The 18,628-nt window shown below is 48.6% G+C and overlaps 1 protein-coding gene across 6 annotated transcripts in view; it reads right to left on the bottom strand.

The window, feature by feature from the left end:
- Positions 1–11,237, bottom strand: part of LOC127046499 (rap1 GTPase-activating protein 1-like) — a 58,763-nt gene extending 47,526 nt beyond the window's left edge. For 3 of the 6 annotated variants that reach the window (XM_050943630.1, XM_050943622.1, XM_050943612.1), the window contains exons 1-3: positions 8,048–8,153; positions 3,176–3,269; positions 2,649–2,684 (exon numbers count right to left, since the gene is read on the bottom strand). In XM_050943630.1, the coding sequence (XP_050799587.1) occupies positions 2,649–2,684; positions 3,176–3,269; positions 8,048–8,091 (174 nt within the window). In that variant the 5' untranslated portion in view covers positions 8,092–8,153. Of the gene's footprint in view, positions 1–2,648; positions 2,685–3,175; positions 3,270–7,337; positions 7,361–8,047; positions 8,154–11,150 lie in introns of those variants that run through there. The other 3 variants (XM_050943648.1, XM_050943639.1, XM_050943656.1) reach the window with 3 other exon arrangements.
- Between the last annotated feature and the right edge of the window lie 7,391 nt (positions 11,238–18,628).

Here is an 18,628-nt window from a genome sequence, read left to right as displayed (position 1 = left end):
TAAGTGCTCTAACCGCTGGGATAAAAGTTATATGGTGGGGATCTGTCACCTTCACCTCCAGCCACTTTGTGTGGCAGAAGGCAGGCCCGGTTGTGGACTGCTAACAGAGCTAGGCTCCTAAATCCAGGCTGCCAGGAGGCACTTGAGAGGGGTGGGACTTAGGACACATCATTCTCTTTGGCACCTTCATTTGGCTAGCTTAGGCAGTTCCCCGTCTAGGGCACTGGCATTTGTGAAATCACATTCTGAGGTGCCTCTCTCTCTCCATGCATTGAAGAGGTGCCTAAAGGCTTGTCTACACATAAAGCATCACCGCAATGAGTCTGGTGAAGATGCTCAGTGCTGACGGGCATATACCAATGGGAACTCTCTCCCGTCGGCATAATAAAACCATCTCCATAAAAGGTGATAGCTATGTCAGCAGAAGAAGTTCTCCTGCCAACAAAGTGCTGTCCACACCAGTGCTTATGTCAGTGCAACTTATGTCACTTTGGGGTGCAGCTTATTCACACCCCTGAGTGACATAAATTATGACATAAATTATGCCGACATAAGCTGTAGTTTATACATAGCCATAGGCACTTTTGTCACTAAAACTTTTGTCACTTTGGGTTGTGAAGCACCGGCATGGACAGCACTTCGGTGGCGGGAGTCACATTCCCATCGACAAAGCTACCACACCTCATTGGGGGTGTTTTTATTTAAAGAGTGACCACACAGCGCACCTTACAAGGGCGTGGCTGCAGTGGCATAACTGCACTGTTATAAGGTGTGCTGTGTAGACATAGCCTAACTCAGGCTTTGTGAATCACAATGTCGTTCCTATGATTTTCTAAGTGCCTAAAACTTAGGCGTTACAACGCTTAGCCCTGGTCTACATTACAAACTTATGTCAGTATAACTACGTAGCTCAGGGATGTGGATTTTCCACACCTCTGAGCGATGTAGTTATACCAACTGAACATCCAGTGTAGACAGTGCCATGTTGATGGGAGAGCTTCTCCCGTCAACATAGCTACTGCCTCTCAGGGAGGTGGAGTACCTACACCAATGGGAAAGCTTCTCCCATCAGCATAGGTAGCATCTTCACTAAGGGCTTGTCTACATTACCCACTAGATCGACGGACAACGACCGATCCAGTGGGGACTGATTTATCGCGTCTAGTCTAGACATGATAAATCAACCACCGAGTGCTCTCCTGTACTCCACCAAGGCGAAAGGCTCAGGTGGAGTCATGGAGGGAGCGTCAGCTATCGACTTACCACACCGAAGACACCACGGTAAGTAGCTCTAAGTATGTCGACTTCAGCTGTTATTCACACAGCTGAAGTTGCATAACTTAGATCAACGCCCCCCCCCCAGTATAGACCAGGCCTAAGTGATATAGTGGCACAGCTGCAAGTGTAGACAAGCCCTTAGAGTTACAATGCCTATGTCCCTTTTTGGATCCAGGCCACTATCAACAGTGCTGCATAATACACTATTATTACTTAATATAGCTCAATACTTTGCACCTGGAAACATCATAAATATTAAGTCAGTTTATGGGACAACTAGTTTCCAGTTTCACTTGTACTTTTTCATTTAGAAAAAGGGCTGATAGCTGAAGGTCAGATTTTGCCACCTTTACTCACACCGAGTCATTCCTTACTCTGCAAATAATCCCAGTAACACTGTTCACAGAGTAAAGTGCAACTTATCATGCACGAAGGTGGCAGAACCCGCCTCTTACAGCTCGGAGGTGTATACATATAAATACTGCACACAACTTCTCACTCACTAAGGGCTAGCATGTACCTTTAGTTACAGCCCTGAGTATGGGATGGCACATAGATGCAGGAGAAGCACTGGGAAGAGAGGCACAATTCTTCTCTGAATTCCCCTGTTCCGTTGCAGCAGGGAGCTATTTATTATACTGTGTTTCAGGGTACAGAATTTTCGCCCTTATGGCCAAGCCAGCTCTGCTGCCTAGGCAATTAGATTGTAAGTGCTTTTGGGCATGGTCTGTCTTTTTGTTCTGTGTTTGTACAGCACCCAGCACATTGGGGTTTACAACTGGGGCTCCTAGGCACCATGGCAACACAAATAATAACATATGTGTAGGCGGAGCCACCCAGTCCCTTCCCCTCCCCTACTTGCAGGGAGTGTACTGGAAGTGCAGCCCCTGCTCCTCCTCATAATGCTGCACCAGCCAAGCAGTAATCATTACTATTCACTACCATCAAGTAAAGCAGTTTCCCAAGGGACATCCTTCTAACACCCAGATAGACTATCTCAGTGAAGTACAGTGATCACCCTTAAAAATATATAAAGGGCAGAATTAAGGTTTCATATTTACTTTGGCACTTTTTGACATTTGAATTCTGAACTCTGCACCCTTAATGTTCTCTAAGGGACATATATTTGCATTTAAATTAACTGAGTTTGAGCCCCTGAACCTGAGGGAGGTGACAGTGACGCCACCTACCAGAGAGTCAGAGGAGGCTGGGGAAAGCCAAGACTGGGAGAGCAGACCATGCTGGTCAGGATTGAAGGGCACAAGTGAAGCTGCTGTGAAGGTGCAGGGACAGGACAGGAATAGGAGCTGACAATTATCAGTTACCAGAAATTAAGGATCCCAAAGTTTGATTGAATAACTGCTCCTCACCTGCATTTTTTCAATCATTTCAAACAAATCCACAGTCTGTGAAGAGAAAAGGATGACATAGAAAGATATCTGACATTTCTATGAGAGAGAATGTCATCTGCAGTAACACCAGCTATAAGAAAAATAATAAGGGTCCTCATGCTTCAGGGCAGAAATTATTCATCTGCTGAAGTTAGGAAGGAATCCCTCTCCCTCCATGGATGGCACAGTATTGAATAACTGGCCAGGTGCATTGTTTTCACCTTGCACTGTTAAAGGCAGAATAGCGGCCTGATCTGGTATTGGATGAGCCAGGATTCTGGACTAGATGGACCATTAGTTGCATCTGAGTGGCCTGCTCTGTTATGTCAAGAGATGGGAAATTAAACTAGATGGACCAGTTTTTAGGGCACTCACTGAGAAATATATATCTGTGCCCACACTACACACACTCCCACTGTTCTAATGCACATTGCCTGTCCCTCTCCCCTGTTCTCAGATGCTCTATGTATATTCCCATTCTGGACAGGGAGGATGCAGCTCCTTACCTTGTTGTGAACAGCAGGGGTAAGTGCAGTCTGGGGGTCCTGGACAGGAGAGTCTAAGATGTCACTGATGCAGCGCTCCACTTCATCAGATCTCCTGAAGGGAGACAATTGCCATTAACCCTTATAGTATCCAGGATGCCAATATTCATATACAGTCTCTCCAGTGGTTCTCCCTGCCACTGGATCCCGCTCTGCCCACCTGCACTAGCTCTCTGACAGTTCCCTTCCCTGTGGATATACATGCTCGGCCAAACCACTTCCCTGCTCCAGGCTCCTGATTCAATGGCTGGGTTGCAGCAACAAGATGGGTAGGTCCTAGATGGAACAAATGCTGGGAAGCGGGAAGAGGGGAGGGTTCCCAAAAGAGGAGACAGGACCCAGGACTAGCCTCTGAACTATTAAAAACTGTCTAGTTCCTAGGAATCAGCCACTTCGAGACTGCTCAGTATCTGAAGAGCTAAAAGCCCTTGGAGTCACTGAAACCAGAACCTAAAGACAAGCCCACTTGCTACAGCCTTGCTGCCAGACCCAGGGATGAGAATATGCCTGAGCCAGCGCAAGCAAAGGAGAAAAGCAGGGGTCAGAACTATCACTGCTAAGGGGGTGAGCAGAGCAGAGCTGAGGAGGGGCTCCTGCCTTGTAAAGTTGCCAATTGTTGCAAATTAATCATAATTATGGCCCCTGCTACAGGCCATCTTGTGATGATGTGAAAAGCTGCAGCCGTTATGCTATCTGTGTGAAGAAAACTCAAACAGCAACCCTAACGATGTCTAGCTGTCTAGGGGAAGCTGCATTACACTGCCCCTCCTGCCCAGGTTGTGGCCCAGTGCCTCACCACCCCCAGGCTCCTGCAGGCTGCAGCAGATGCATGCAGTCAGTGGCCCCTGTGCGCCCTCCGGCTCCCCCTCCTTGCCGCGCTTCAGCTCTGCAGCTCTCGGGCATGTGAGTTGCCACCAGGACCGGCGCTAGGGGTTTGAGCACCCTAGGCGGACGGCAATTTCGCAGCCCCGCACGCTGGTCCCGCGGCTCCAGTGGAGCTGCCGCAGTGGTGCCTGCGGAGGATCTGGTGCTCCGTGGCTCCGGTGGAGCTGCCGCAGTCGTGCCTGCGGGAGGTCCACCGGAGCCCCGCGAGGAGCCGACCGTCTGCAGGCATGACTGCGGCAGCTCCACCGGAGCCACAGAGCACCGGACCCTCCGGCAAAACGGTGCCCACCAATTATTCTGGCGCCCTAGGCGATTGCCTAGGCTGCCTAAATGGTAGCGCCGGCCCTGGTCACCACTGGGGCGCGGGGCCCTGAGCCTGCTCCAGGATGGGCAGCGGCGACTCACACTCTCGGGAGCCGCAGAGCCCAAGTGCGGTGAGGGGAGAGATAGCCGGGGGGCACACAGGGGCCGCCGCCCACATGCATCTGCTGTAGCATGCAGGAGCCCCCCAGGCAGCCTGGGCAGGAGAGGCAGGGGCTGTGGCTGTTCCCTGCTAGCGGCGCTGCCGCTTTTGCAGGGCTGCCGCTGTCCCTGCTCCTCCATGGCTGGGGCTTGCCGCCCCTGCAAGCTGACGCTCTGGCTCTCCGGTGCCTCCAGAAGGCAGCTCCTCCATGCCAAGCCAAGGCACTGCTTTTTGGTGCCCCCAACCACTTGGCGCCCTAGGCGACTGCCTAAATCGCCTAGTGGTTGCACCAGCCCTGTCTCTACACTGTCTGTAACTACCAGGGCACAAGCAGTTTTGAGGGCCAAGAATCCCGATGCCCCACATTCTACTGCTGTCTCTTGAGTACTGGTGCAACCCACTGGCAATGTGCATTTGGTGTCTGACTCTGTGGGCTGATCCACACAGAGGGTAACGGCACGCGTCCCCCATTAGTTATTCCTACAGCTGAAGTACACGAGATCTGTATTGTGCTTCTGAAGGTTGAAACCCTGCTAATGACACATATGGGAGTAAAACAGTATAAAAGTTAGTCTAAGCAGCCTGGAGTAATTGTTGGCATGTCTATATGCAAACCACTGTAGTTAATTTGAATGTTGTACTAATATTCATTTTATTTTTTATTTTTTGTACTTGGTTAATGGGAGCGGCTCCTTTAAGAACAGGGCCAGGCAAACAGAGTGCATCTGAGACTGACAGCACAGTGGGGGAGATTTACACTGTGTGTCCAGAGAGCGGATGACTCTGCCTGTGTAAGCTGTAAAGAAGATCAGAATTTCATTTAATAAACTCATCTCTCCAGAAAGAAGCCTCATTCTCAAAGGTGCAAAATTACTGCTTTTGCGGGACTGAATGCCTCAGTCACCTGTAATGCGGTATAGACTCAGCATCTTCCAGTTTGATCCTGCAGATCACCAGTTTGAATCCTTCCCTGCTCAAAAACATTTAAAAGTTGTTCCCATCTAATGGATCTTCAGTGGCCCCTCTATGAGATGAGTCTGGCTGAGTCCCAGTTCCAAACTCACCACCATGCTTTGCACTCAACTGCAAGCTTTCGGGGCCAGGGACCATCCCTTACTGTGCAAATGGAAAATGCATGGCACAATCGGACCCCAGTTTTGGTTGGATCCTCTAGTTAGAGCTCCTTCAGCAAAATCACCTACCTTACTATACATCTGCCAGGGTTGGCAACAAGACAAACACATTGCGGGTGGGCAGGGGCCGGGGGAATTCAAAAAAAGTCAGAAGACAGGACAAAAATGGGACTTAAACTTTTAAAACAAATTTCATGATTTTTGGGAGACTGACTCATGAATTTTGAGCTTTGGGGCTTGGCAGTACTGCAGGCCCACAAGGAAGGACCATTTCTTCGCATATGTGTTTGTAGGAGAACTTCAAAAAACTTCTACCCCAAACGAGCGGCTCTCCTCGTCGTCGGCAAAACTTTGTCTTTTGTGAGTGTGTGTTTTTTTTAACACCTCTGAAAGACAAAAGTTTTGTTGTTCAGTTGTCAGTGTAGATCTAGCCTAAGCCACACATTTCTTCTATCAAGGAAGACCAAAGTGTCCCAAGCCAAACAAAATCACAAAAGAAACTGGGCTGGGAAAGAGAAGTATCAGAAGGCCAGGGGAGGACATTCAATGCTATATTAAAATTTATTGAGAACTGTTTAAATTCATGCCACTTTTTTTAGAGATATTTCTTTATGCAGAAATGTTTCTTAACCATACAGCTGTACTACCTTTAAACAGAAAAACAGGAACCCACCCTTGGAATTATTCTCACTATCTACTGCTTACATTTTAAATAGAAAAGTAGCTAGGCAATCTTGACCTGCAGCATGCACTGCTATTCCAGTCCTTCAATCTCCACACTCAGCCCTGAAATCCTGTGGAAGACCCTTTATAACCCTCTCAGCTATCCATCTTCACATATACTCTGCCAGTGCTTCTCCATCCTGAAAATAAAACCTGCACATCCACTTTGACAGTTGTCACAAGCCCTTTAATTCCCCTTCCACAGGCATTCGTAGGAGTGATTTGTTGCTCTCTGGAAGGGAAAGTGTCCAAATCCTCATGAAACTATTCTCATAGAGGCTTGTGGTTGAAGGGTACATGTGGCTATCTTGAAGGCTCTTCATGGGCTTAGGAGTCCAGCCCAGGAGCAGAAACAACACTATGTGACTTCAGGGACTAGTCAAATGGACATGGCAAATTACAGATAACTCAATGTAATAGCCATGGCCAATAGTTGGCAAATGACCCTCTTAAGCTGAAGTATGTTCATGGGAACTGTTCCCTGAAACATTTAGGAGAATCACCGAATTCATAAGAATTAGAATCTATCTGCAGGTAATTCACAGCTAGAAAATAGGTCTGAAGAAATCAAATAAAATGTTTGCTGAGGAACACTTGTCTTGACCTGCAGCAGCCCCTGCTAGTCCAGTTCTGGGTATAGTGCCCAGCTCTGCCAATCATGCTCTTTGGGGTTTTGGTGATCACATCCTAATCACAACACCAGAGCATGTAGTAGCTAGAGCTTTGCATTCCCCAACACTATGTCACAGATTGATTCCTGAACTCCAAAGGAAAGAGAGCAAGACAGAGGCAGAGAAGTGAGAGTGAGCAGCTGCCACTGATGAGGCTAACACTCTTGCTCAGTGGTTCTCAACCTATTTACCACTGTAGGCCACATATGTGGCCCACAATGTGTTATGTGGGCTGCATCCAGTACTACCTGTATGGCCCTGAGGATGTCACATGGACCGCAGCTCTGTGCTGATTGGCCCGCAAGCGACCCATGGTCCACAGGTTGAGAACCACTGTGTCTTCATTCTTTGTCTAGGATTTCCTCTAAATGCCTCTGCCTCCTTTTGCCTCTGGAACAGAAAGACAGAGAATGCATATTGGGTCACATGGTAAACTGCCTAAACTCTCACTCTAAGCTCTATTAGTCATTTGGTCCACAGCTATGGTCCATGCCCTGCGGGCACACCAGGTGTTACACTGTTCTGTTCTGGAAGGAGAAGTCCTGAGGAAAATGCTGTGCACCCATCCTCAAACACCCATCGCCATCTCCAGAAACATCAGAACTGGGGAACTGCGTCTCCTTCTAAGGGGAAGGAGGAGGGAAGAAAGTGAAGTCTCAGCCTTTGAAGGAGAGCTCATCCTGAAGAAAACAATCAGTCACTCCCCCACCCCAGCCCACAATCCACACAGGCCAGGGAAAGCCTTCTCTCTGCTGGAGAAGGGAGAGGAGATTGTCCCAATGTCAGAAGGATGAGGATGAGGCTGGGGTGATGGAGCAGAGATGCCTATGTGAATTTCCCTGGAGGTTTCCCTCTCTAGTTTTAACCCACTCCCACAGCTTTGCCAGGGTTCTGGCAGGAAGAGGCTGCATAATGCAAGGTCTGTGAGAGGGAGCCAGGGGCTGGTACAGGTACATACCCTCCATAGGCTCCGAAGGTGAAACTGCGCTTCCGAGAAAACATTCTCTACTCTTCTCTCTGCTAAAGGTGGATTCCTGGCTCTCCTGCTTGCCAGCTTCCTCTCCTCTTGTCTCGGCATGCAGCAGGGCATAGACTCACCTCCCCATCTCTGGAGGGCACAGGCTCCCTCCTCTGTCCCCCCAAGCCCCAACTCCCACCTGCTTCTCTTTCCTGAGACACACTTCAAATGAGAGAAAGGAAAGAGCTGCTCACAGCTAGGGCCGGGCATGAGCCACATGAGGGCAGGAAGCTCCCAGGGAGACGCTGCGGGACACCCTGTGAGCAGCAGAGAGTGAGAGCATTGCAGTGACAGACTGAGAAACAGGAGGCAGGGAGAGAGCAGAAAATAGTGTGAGTCGGGGGTACTGTTCCTTTTCCATGGCTTGGGGAGCTCAGCTCTCCCCACACATCCTCTCCTGCCAGGCTGTTGAGATGAGGACCTCCAGGAAGGGGAAACTCAGGTGAGAGCAACAGAGGGACCTGATGATTGGCTGAGGAATGTCAGGGATTCCCAGAATTTTCTGCCAGTGGGTAAAGTGGCAGCAGAACCTGAGAGGGGGGAGAAGAGTCCCCTATTTCCCTCCCCTCCTTTAAAGTAGGGTATTTCCCTCTCAGCCAGCTTGCCATACCCTACAGGAAGAGAGGGTCACAGGAGCAATCCCAGACTGCCTCCCACTCCCTACACAGGGAGGGAAAGGCTGTACCAACCCTTTCTAGTTCCACCCCCTCTAGGCAGTAAATAATACATAATGAGGAGACTTGGCATAAAATCTCTCTTGTGGAATGTCTATTTGTTGGAGTGCACAGCTATGGTATCGGGCATTTCATACCTTTGGCAGGTCAGGCCTACCCACGTTTCTTTGCTTTCACATCAGTCCAGATTCTCCATCCTGGTAGAGATTGTGGTTGGGGGCACTGTCCCCCACGCCACTGACATACACACATGGTTGTGTTTACCTGTCTGTGGCCCTGTCACTTGGGGACTTGAAGCCCTTTCAGACACATTTCCTCTCTGCCCCCCATCTCTTCCCCTTGCTATGTGAGTCCCAATGCCACAAAATGATGTAATGCTCCATCACCACATAACATCAAGACCTGTGACAGAAGCCACTGCAGCTGGTGAGCTCCCGTGCTCATCTTGAGCTACTTTAATCACTGGGGGAGAAAGAGGAAGAAAGAGAGAATGGCAAAGAGTGAAAGGAGAGACAGAGAGAAAGAGAACAAAAAGGGAGACAAACGGAGGTGGGAGGAGGAACAGTAAAGAAAAGAAAGTCACAGGGGGTAGGAAGGACCAGAGGGTAGGAGAGTCACACAGAGTATGGCTGCATGTCCTATACAGGAAATGCCAGATATAGATAGGGTAGAAAGAAAGAAAAGGAGAGAGGGTGGTATAATGCCTCCTGTTGGGGACATGAGCGTGGGAATGTTGTTCTACTGCCTCCAAAATGTTCTTGTCGTGAAAGGTCAATGGAATTGCAAGTGACCTGGCTGTGCATCATTGTCCAGGTCAAGCATAGATGCCCCCACAAGCAACTCCCATCTCATAATGCTGGGAACATACAGAGAGGAGAGAACAAAACAAGTGATGAAAGCTAGCTAGTGTACCTTCCTGTGTTCAGAGCAGAACCTGAGGCATCACATACAAGGAGGAGCTGAAGCTGGCTGGAAGCTTTAGGACCCAGCAAGAACTGATCATGGCTTATTCTCTCTGTCTCTGTCCCTCCATCTCTGTTGCTGGGGAATGAGAGGAACTGTGTACTCACAATGTGGGAATTTCTGAGTGGGAAGGGGAGATTAGCTAAACTAGAAGAAAGAGGGAGCATATGGGAAAATGAAATGTAGACAGGTGAAGGGTCTTGTACTGTGAGGAGAATTGCCTCATGGGGAGTGGAGATTAGAGCTCTCTTATTACTGGTTCCCTAAGAATGTTAGGCCTGGCTTTCATTTCACTACATCACAACTTTATAGAACCAAAGGACACAACCCCAATATACAACTGCAAAACAGCTCCCTCAGCAACTCAGCACTCACAGGTCCCAGCTCACAATCTAGTTGCAAACAGCCTCCCTCCTCAAACAAGTCACAACTCCCTGCCACTTGCAGCCCCTCAGTATACTACTAATACACAACCACTCCCAACAACCACTGCCCTCAACTTGCACTCAAGCCAAAGACTGCCGGTAGGTACGCACTAAATACAATGATGCCCCCTGACTGTATGGGCATATGCATCCAGTTGTGTTAATGAGTATGTTTCAGGATGTATGGGTCAGTGTGTGAGGTCATTCATTCTGAATATGTGTAAGTTTGAGCTGGAAAGGTTTGGATTTACTCTAACACAAATTGATCTCAGCGCCATCCATCTATTAATTGAGTCACTGTAAGCACATCTGATGTGAGACATTAGCTCACAGAAGGGAATACACGCACAGGCACAGGCAATCACACAAACATAACCTCTCAGACTGTAAACCCCTCAGTCACAGAAACTGTCTCCGTCTGTACTCATTAATACTGTGCAATGTTAATAAATCAGCAAACAGCTTCACAGGTGCAAGCCACACACACACAGAGCCACACACAAATCCACATCTGCACACAAGCATGTCCGCACAAATGCAGACACACACACCAACACACAGTCCCCTGTGCCAGTGCCAGATGTGCACAGATGCCATCTCCTATGGTCCATCTGGGCTCAAGATTTGATGCCATGAGGTTGGGAGGATAAAGGTGAGATCCCTCAGACACCCCCCCCCCCACCTACCCAGTGTCTCTGTCTCACTCCCTCTCCAGGTAGCTTACCCTACCACCTTCTCTGCCTCTGGCCAACCCCTGCCCCGCTGAGCACTGCATCACAGCACAATTTCTTTACAATATACCCCAGAGCCACCTCCCCCTTGTAACTGAAACTCCCTCAGTCAAGCTCCGTTCCCTGCACCGTGCCAGGGGGACCAGTGTCAACCCCCTGCCCAGCTGCCTCTGCCCCCGCTCCGGATCACAAAACACATTTAATTGGCATTGCAGGAGAGGAGAGAATGAAAGCAGCTGCGCTCCCCTACCTGAGCTCGGCTCTCTCATCCCCGGCTGGTGAGCGGATGGAGACACAGGGAGTCCAGCTGCTCCCGCATACGCTCCCCCCTCCTCGCGCTATCAATTATTCAAGGAGGTTGCAGTGTCCTCTTCCTCTTGCTCCTTCTGCCTTGCCCTCCCCTTCCGCTGCCCCCACCTGCGGAGAGAGGGAGTACAGCGGTCACACGCCACACCAAAGGGATCCTCCTTCAGGGGAAGAGCCCCGCTGTGCTCTTATACCGGGAAAGTGGATCCTAAGGAAAGGGATCAGCGTGGCAGTTCCCTGGGGACTGGTCTTGCAAACCCTCCAGGATTGTGCTGGAGCCTCCAGGACTTAATCTATATTTAAAGATTATGTCATGTGATGGAACCTCCAGGAATATGTCCAACCAAAACTAGCAACCCTACCAGGGACTGGCATTCACAAGGCAGGCACAGCACTGGCAGTGGTACCCTCCCACAGGCACCCTGCCCCCTTCCAACAGCATAACCTCAGCCCTACAAAAACGACCCAGGATTTTTGTTTTGTTTGGTTTGGTTTGGTGGTGGCGGTGGGGTGCTTCGCTCTGTGGCCCACTCAGTCATAGTCTGATTAGTGTCAATTGCAGTGAATTTGGTACATAGATTGACTGAAAACCCAGCTCATTTCATGTGGTGGCCAAGGAACAGAGCTAACTACTTACAGTTAATGCTATTGTGGGACTTGTGCCCTATAGGTGAAAAGCTCTGTACCTATTGATTTCACTCCCCAATCTAGGACAGCCAGCCCCACCTCCCTGCATCATAGGGCTGGATTATAACTACTGCAGCAAAGGGGAAGGGCTCTGTATTCCCTTCCCATGAGTCAATCAGTCCTCCTGACCTTTTCCCCATTGAAGTAATTTGGATTTACTAAGATCTCATCTCACCCCCCACTGTATAGGTCAGAAGATACCCTCATGCAGTGTCTAGACTGAGATAGTCCTTTATTGCTAAGATCTGATTAAAAGATGTGGCTTGGTCCCACGACATGAGCCAGAAGAGAATGAAGCCCTATACCTCCTCTCAGGTATTTGTGTAAGTGGGGTGGGGGCTCCTTGAGGAGCCTCCATGCTCTGATCAAAGACTGAATGAGTAACTTAACTTGGTCTAGAAAGGCACTAAGGCCCAGATTGTCAAAGGTATTTAGGTGCCTAAACTCCACTGATTCCAACTCCCATCTCATAATGCTGGGAACATACAGAGAAGAGAGAAGAAAACATGTGATGAAAGCTAGCTAGTGTGCCTTCCTGTGTTCAGAACAGAACCTGAGGTATCACATACAATGAGGAGCTGAGGAGCTGAGCCTTGGAGCTCAAGCTCACCAAATGGGGTTTGATCAGGATACAGCCAATTAAAAAAAAACCTCTCCTTACAAGCCATCCCACCCTACTACCTCCAATGAAAATGACAGACTGGGTGTGCGTGTGGCAGAAATCATCTTGTCTAATTCAGACCAATTCTCCAATTTGTCAAGGCCACTTTGAATTCTAATCTTGCCTGCCAAACTGATTGCAGCCTCTACCAGCTTGGTATCACCTGCATATTTTATAGACAAGGATGAATTGTGGAACTGACAGTTAGAAAACAGCTTCTCTGTACTTGTAAACTCAGCACTTGTGTCCCCATATCGCTGAGAGATGCTAAACATGGAGCTCCAGGGTACGATTAATAGACAGACACTTTTCAAAGGAGAGGTGCACTTTATGCCTAATGTAAAGCACATTCAGAGTCAGAAAGAAGACTCTGACAACCAGTCCCTGGCCTTCTAGCTCATTAATGTCAACTTTTTCAAAAGCTTGTGCATGTGCACACCACCATTGGAGTGCCCACTTCTGGGCACAAGTTGGAGTTGGGTTTCCATGGGGTTTTAAAGATTGGATTTGGTCATGGCCATGTGCTCTGAGTGTTCTGGGCCTCCTATGCTCCAGATGGGTGAAGTCAGGCTGTGGTTTTAGGGTGAGTTCTTAGTAAGGATTTTTCAGGCAAGCAGGGGTGTTCAATGGCAGCACCAGATTCAGTCAGGTCAGAGGTGTCACTGAGCCAAGAGCTGCAGTTACTCAAGAACCATCCCTGCACTAGGTTCTTGCAGCCATTCTCCCAGTAAAATATAATCCCCCTATGCCCCAGCCAACACTCACTGATAGCGGGTGAGCAGGAGAGAGAAAAAGAGAGTTTGATATGATCAGACTAGGAAAGATAAGTTAGTTAGATTTAGGAATTGGTTTTGGAAGAGCTGGGGGCGGGGGCAGAAGTTGGCAAGGACACAGGCACACATACAGGGTGCAGAGGAAGAGAGGATTGTGGTTTTCAGTATTGCCAACCCTAAGGGTATGTCTACACTAGGAAATTAGGTCAAATTTATAGAAGTCTATCTTTAGAAAGTCCATTGTGTATGTCCCCACTAAAAACAGTAGGTCAGCGGAGTGCATCCTCAATACTGTGGCTAGCATCGACTCACGGAGTGGTGCACTGTGGGTAGCTATCCCACAATTCCCACAGTCTCTGCCGGCCATGGGAATTCTGATGGGACAAAAACATTGTCGCGAATGGTTTGGGGTACATGTCATCAGACGCCCCTCCCTCTGTGAAAACGGCAGATAATCGTTTCACGCCTTTTTTCCATGCAGATGCCATACCATAGCAAGCATGGAGCCAGCTCAGCTCAGCTCACCGTCACCACTGCTGTTGTGTTCTGGGTGCTGCTGGCAGCAGATGGTGCAGTAGGTCTGCAAACCATCATCATCCACCACTTCTGCTGCAACTCTGCTCTCCTGCTGTTGTAAATGAGCTCAGTCTCAATTGAGTAAATGATAACTGAGCTTAATGGAGCAAAGGAGCTCAGTCATCTACTGCTTCCACTGCAAGTCTGCTTTCCTGGTGCCATGAATCCACCTCACAGGTCCTCTTGTTGTTCCATATAAATATCTATTCTTGTGGCATCTGTCATCATCCACCGCTTCCGCTGCAACTCTGCTGTCCTGCAGATGCCATACCACGGCATGCATGGAGCCTGCTCAGCTCACCACTGCTGTTGTGAGCATTGTAAACACCTCGAGCTTTATCCTGCAGTATTTGCAGAACCTGCAAAAGAAGGCGAGGAGGTAATGACAGCTCAATCACGATAGTGATGAGGGCATGGACACAGACTTCTCTCAAAGCATTGGCACTGGCAATTTGGACATCATGGTGGTAATAGGGCAGGTTCATGCTGTGGAACACCGATTCTGGGTCTGGGAAACAAACACAGACTGGTGGGACCACATAGTGTTGCAGGTCCCAGTGGCTGAGAAACTTTCGCATGCGTAAGAGCACTTCCATGGAACTTTGCGCCTTGCTTTCTCTTGCCTGAAGTGCAAGAATACCAAGATGAGAGCAGCTCTTACAGCTGAGAAGCGAGTAGCAATAGCCCTCTGGAAGCTTGCAACGCCAGACAGCTACCAGTCTGTCGGGAATCAATTTGGAGTGAGTAAATCTACTGTGGAGGCTGCTGTGATCCAAGTAGCCAATGCAATCACTGAGCTGCTTTATGCAGGTCATAGTGGATGGCTTAGCTGCAATGGGATTCCCTAACTGTGGTGGGGCAGAAGACGGAATGCAAATCCCTATCTTGGGACTGGACCACCTTGGCAGCCAGTACATAAACCGCAAGGGGTACTTTTCAATGGTGCTGCAAGCAGTGGTGGATCACAAGGGACGTTTCACTGACATCAGTGTGGGATGGCCGGGAAAGGTGCATGACGCTCGCATCTTCAGGAACTCTGGTCTGTTTGAACAGCTGCAGGAAGGGACTTACTTCCCAGACCAGAAAATAACTGTTGGGGATGTTGAAATGCCTGTAGTTATCCTTGGGGACCCAGCTTACCCCTTAATGCCATGGCTCATGAAGCCATACACAGGCACCCTGGAAAATAGTAAGGAGCTGTTCAGCTATAGGCTGAGCAAGTACAGAATGGTGGTAGAATGTGCATTTGGATGTTTAAAGCGCGCTGGTGCAGTTTACTGACTTGGTTAGACCTCAGTGAAACCATTATTCCAATTTTATTGCTGCTTGCTGTGTGGTCCACAATATCTGTGGGAGGTTGAGGCAAATTGCCTGGCCATTGATTACATGCAGCCAGACACCAGGGCGGTTAGAAGAGCACAGCAGGGCACGCTGCGCATCAGAGAAGCTTTGAAAACCAGTTTCATGACTGGCCAGGCTACGGTGTGACAGTTCTGTTTGTTTGTCCTTGATGAAAACCCTCTCCCTTGGTTCACTCTACTTCCCTGTAAGCCAACTGCCCTCCCCCCTTCAGTCACCACTTGCAGATGAAATAAAGTCATTATTGTTTCAAAATCATGCATTCTTTATTAATTCATCACACAAATGGGGAATAACTGCCAAGATAGCCTGGGAGGGGTGGGGGAGGTGGGACGCATCGGGTAGGGTGGTGGATGAGGGGAGGAGAGAAGGACAAGGCCACACTACACTTCAAAATGTATTGAATGCCCCAGCCTTCTGTTGCTTGGGCAGTCCCTCCCACTCCCTGCGTTCTTGGGAGTCTGGGTGAGGAGGCTATGGAACTTGGGGAGGAGGGCGGGTGGTTATACAGGGCTGCAGAACAAACTGATCCTGCTGCCTTTCATGCAGCTCTACCAGACATCGGAGTATATCAGTTTGATCCCCCAGTAGTCTCAGCATTGCATCCTGCCACCTCTCATCTCACTCGTCCCTCCTGTCCTTGCGTTCATTTTCTGCTTTCCTGGACTCTGACATTGTTTGCCTCCACGCATTTTGCTGAGCTCTTTCAGTGAGGGAGGACTGCATGAGCTCAGAGAACATTTCATCGTGAGTGCGTTTTTTTTTGCCTTCTTATCTATGCTAGCCTCTGGAACAGAGATGATATGGGGAGCGTTGAAACATTTGCAGCTGTGGGAGGAAAGAAAGGGGGAGTAGTATTTAAAAAGACACATTTTAGAGAACAGTGGGTACACTCTTTCACAGTGAACCAAGCTGTTAACATTACATAGCACATGTGCTTTTGGTACAAGGTCACATTTTGCCTCTTATATTGAGGGCCTGTCGGTTTGGTGTGAGAGATCACACACGCAGGGCCGGGCAGCAGAATTCGGCTTGCAGGCAGCCATGGTAAGCCACAGTCTTTCAGCTTGTTCAACCTTCTTAACATGTGGGAATGGTTTCAAACAGCAGCGCCCTCCTTTCCCATACCAAGCACCCATTGGGTTGGCCATTTAAAAGGAGGGGCTGTACTGGCCATGAATGCATCCCAAGTCTTCAGGGCAAATTAATCATTAAACACCCTTGCTTTTAAACCATGCATTATATTTACAAAGGTACACTCACCAGAGGTGCCTTCAAGGTCCGTGAACCCACCTTGGGAGGGTTGGGAGGGTATTGGCTCCAGGGTAATAAACAGTTCCTGGCTGTTTGGGAGAATGGTTTGTCCCACTTGCGTGCTGTGCACTATCCTCCTCCTCCTCCACCTCCTCATCTTCCTTGTCCCCAAAATCCCCATCTCTGTTGTATGAGACTCCCCACTTGCAGGTGTCCATGGACAGGGGTGGGGTAGTGGTAGGGCCCCCCCATAGAATTGCATGCAGCTCATCACAGAAGCAGCATGTCTGGTGCTCTGACCTGGAGTGGCTGTTTGCCTCTTTGATTTTTTGGTAGGCTTGCCTGAGCTTCTTAATTTTCATGTGGCACTGCTGTGGGTCCTTGTTGCAGCCTCTGTCCATCATGCCCTTGGAGATTTTTTTCAAATATTTTGGCATTTTGTCTTTTGGAACGGAGTTCAATAACACAGATTCATCTCCCCAAACAGCAATCAGATCCAGTACCTCTCATTCGGTCCTTGCTGGAGCTCTCTTGCCATTCTGGGACTGCATGGTCACCTGTGCTGATGAGCTCGTCATGCTGGCCAAACAGGAAATGAAATTTAAAAATTCCTGGGGCTTTTGCTGTGTACTTGGCTAGTGCATCTGAATTGAAAGTGCTGTCCAGAGCGGTCACAATGGAGCACTCTGGGATGGCTCCCGGAGGCCAATACCATCGAATTCGACCTGGCGATGTCGATTTCAGCACAAATCACCTCATCGGGAAGGAGTACAGAAATCAATTTTAAGAACCCTTTAAGTTGACAAAAATGGCTTCGTAGTGTGGACAGGTGCAGGGTTAAATCAATCTAACACTGTTAAATTCAACCTAAACTCATTGTGTAGACCAGGGCTAAGTACAAATCAGGAGTCAGGCCCGAAAAATTCATGAGATTTAAAAAAAAATACATTATAACTCTTTTTATTTGATTTCTCTTTTTTGAGCCTTTACAGAGTCAATTTTTCAAGATTTTCTTCACAACTATGAGAGCTAGAAACTCACAGAAAGAAAGAAAGAATGAGTCTCACATAATCACATGACTCCAGGAGCTGAGGCTTTAAGAAAACCCCTGATTTTGGTGAGACTCACAATAAAATCATGAGAGTTGGCAATGCAAGGTTTCAGATACTGGGTTGGAAAAGCAACCATGCTGGGCTTGCAACTTGATTCAGCTCAGAGAAAGGAAGAGGCAATTGGATAAGTGAGCCTGAGAATCAGAACTGGAGACACCTGATCTGTGAGTCACGGAGTTACCCAGAGGAACAAGCTCACCTTTGAACTATCGAGCATCTCTGTGATAAGATGGAGAGGCCTACCCACAGGAGTGAGGCCCCCTTTGTTGCACCCAGAGTCACCACTGCATTAGGCTCTTTAGCCACTGGATTCTTTAAGTATTCCGTTGATGATATATTTGGCATCAACCAAACAGTGGCCTCTATGTGACTTGAAGAATTCTTACTGCTATGTAGAGCAGTGTAACACAGCGTGTCAGCTACTGCTTGGACAAGCCAACTCAGCTTGAAATGGTGCAGGAATTGTATGCAGTAGCACCATTTCTTTTGGTGCTTGGCATCCTGTGTGGGCATTCAGAAACAGAGAACATACCTACTGAACACATATGATGTTCCCTTGCTACACGATCCCAAACTGGTCTTCGTAGCTATTGAGGAGAGATACTCTTGTTACTTCCACAGTTCATTTGTCTTGGTGCATTCTGGGCTGCCTAAACTCTTGGAGAGGGGACACATTGCTCTGGATGCATATTTGGGGCAATGTACAGTTGTGGCAGTGCCCCAGGAGCAGAGGAGGGATCAACGTGTGACTCTGAGCTACAGTCTAGTTCCTGGTTTCCTCCTTGCTCCAAGGAAGAAGTAATGTGTGTACCAATCCCACATCTGGTGCAGATTACGTTCTACTCATAGACTCATAGACTCTAGGCTCAGAAGGGACCAATGTGATCATCTAGTCCGACCCCCTGCACAAAGCAGGCCACAGAACCCTACCCATCCACTTCTATAACAAACTCCTAACCTATGTCTGAGTTATTGAAGTCTTCAAATTGTGGTTTGAAGA

The sequence above is a fragment of the Gopherus flavomarginatus genome, chromosome 1, assembly GCF_025201925.1.
Source record: "Gopherus flavomarginatus isolate rGopFla2 chromosome 1, rGopFla2.mat.asm, whole genome shotgun sequence".
In the NCBI taxonomy this organism is placed as follows: Eukaryota; Metazoa; Chordata; order Testudines; family Testudinidae; genus Gopherus; species Gopherus flavomarginatus.
This window is presented reverse-complemented; position numbering and strand designations above follow the sequence as displayed.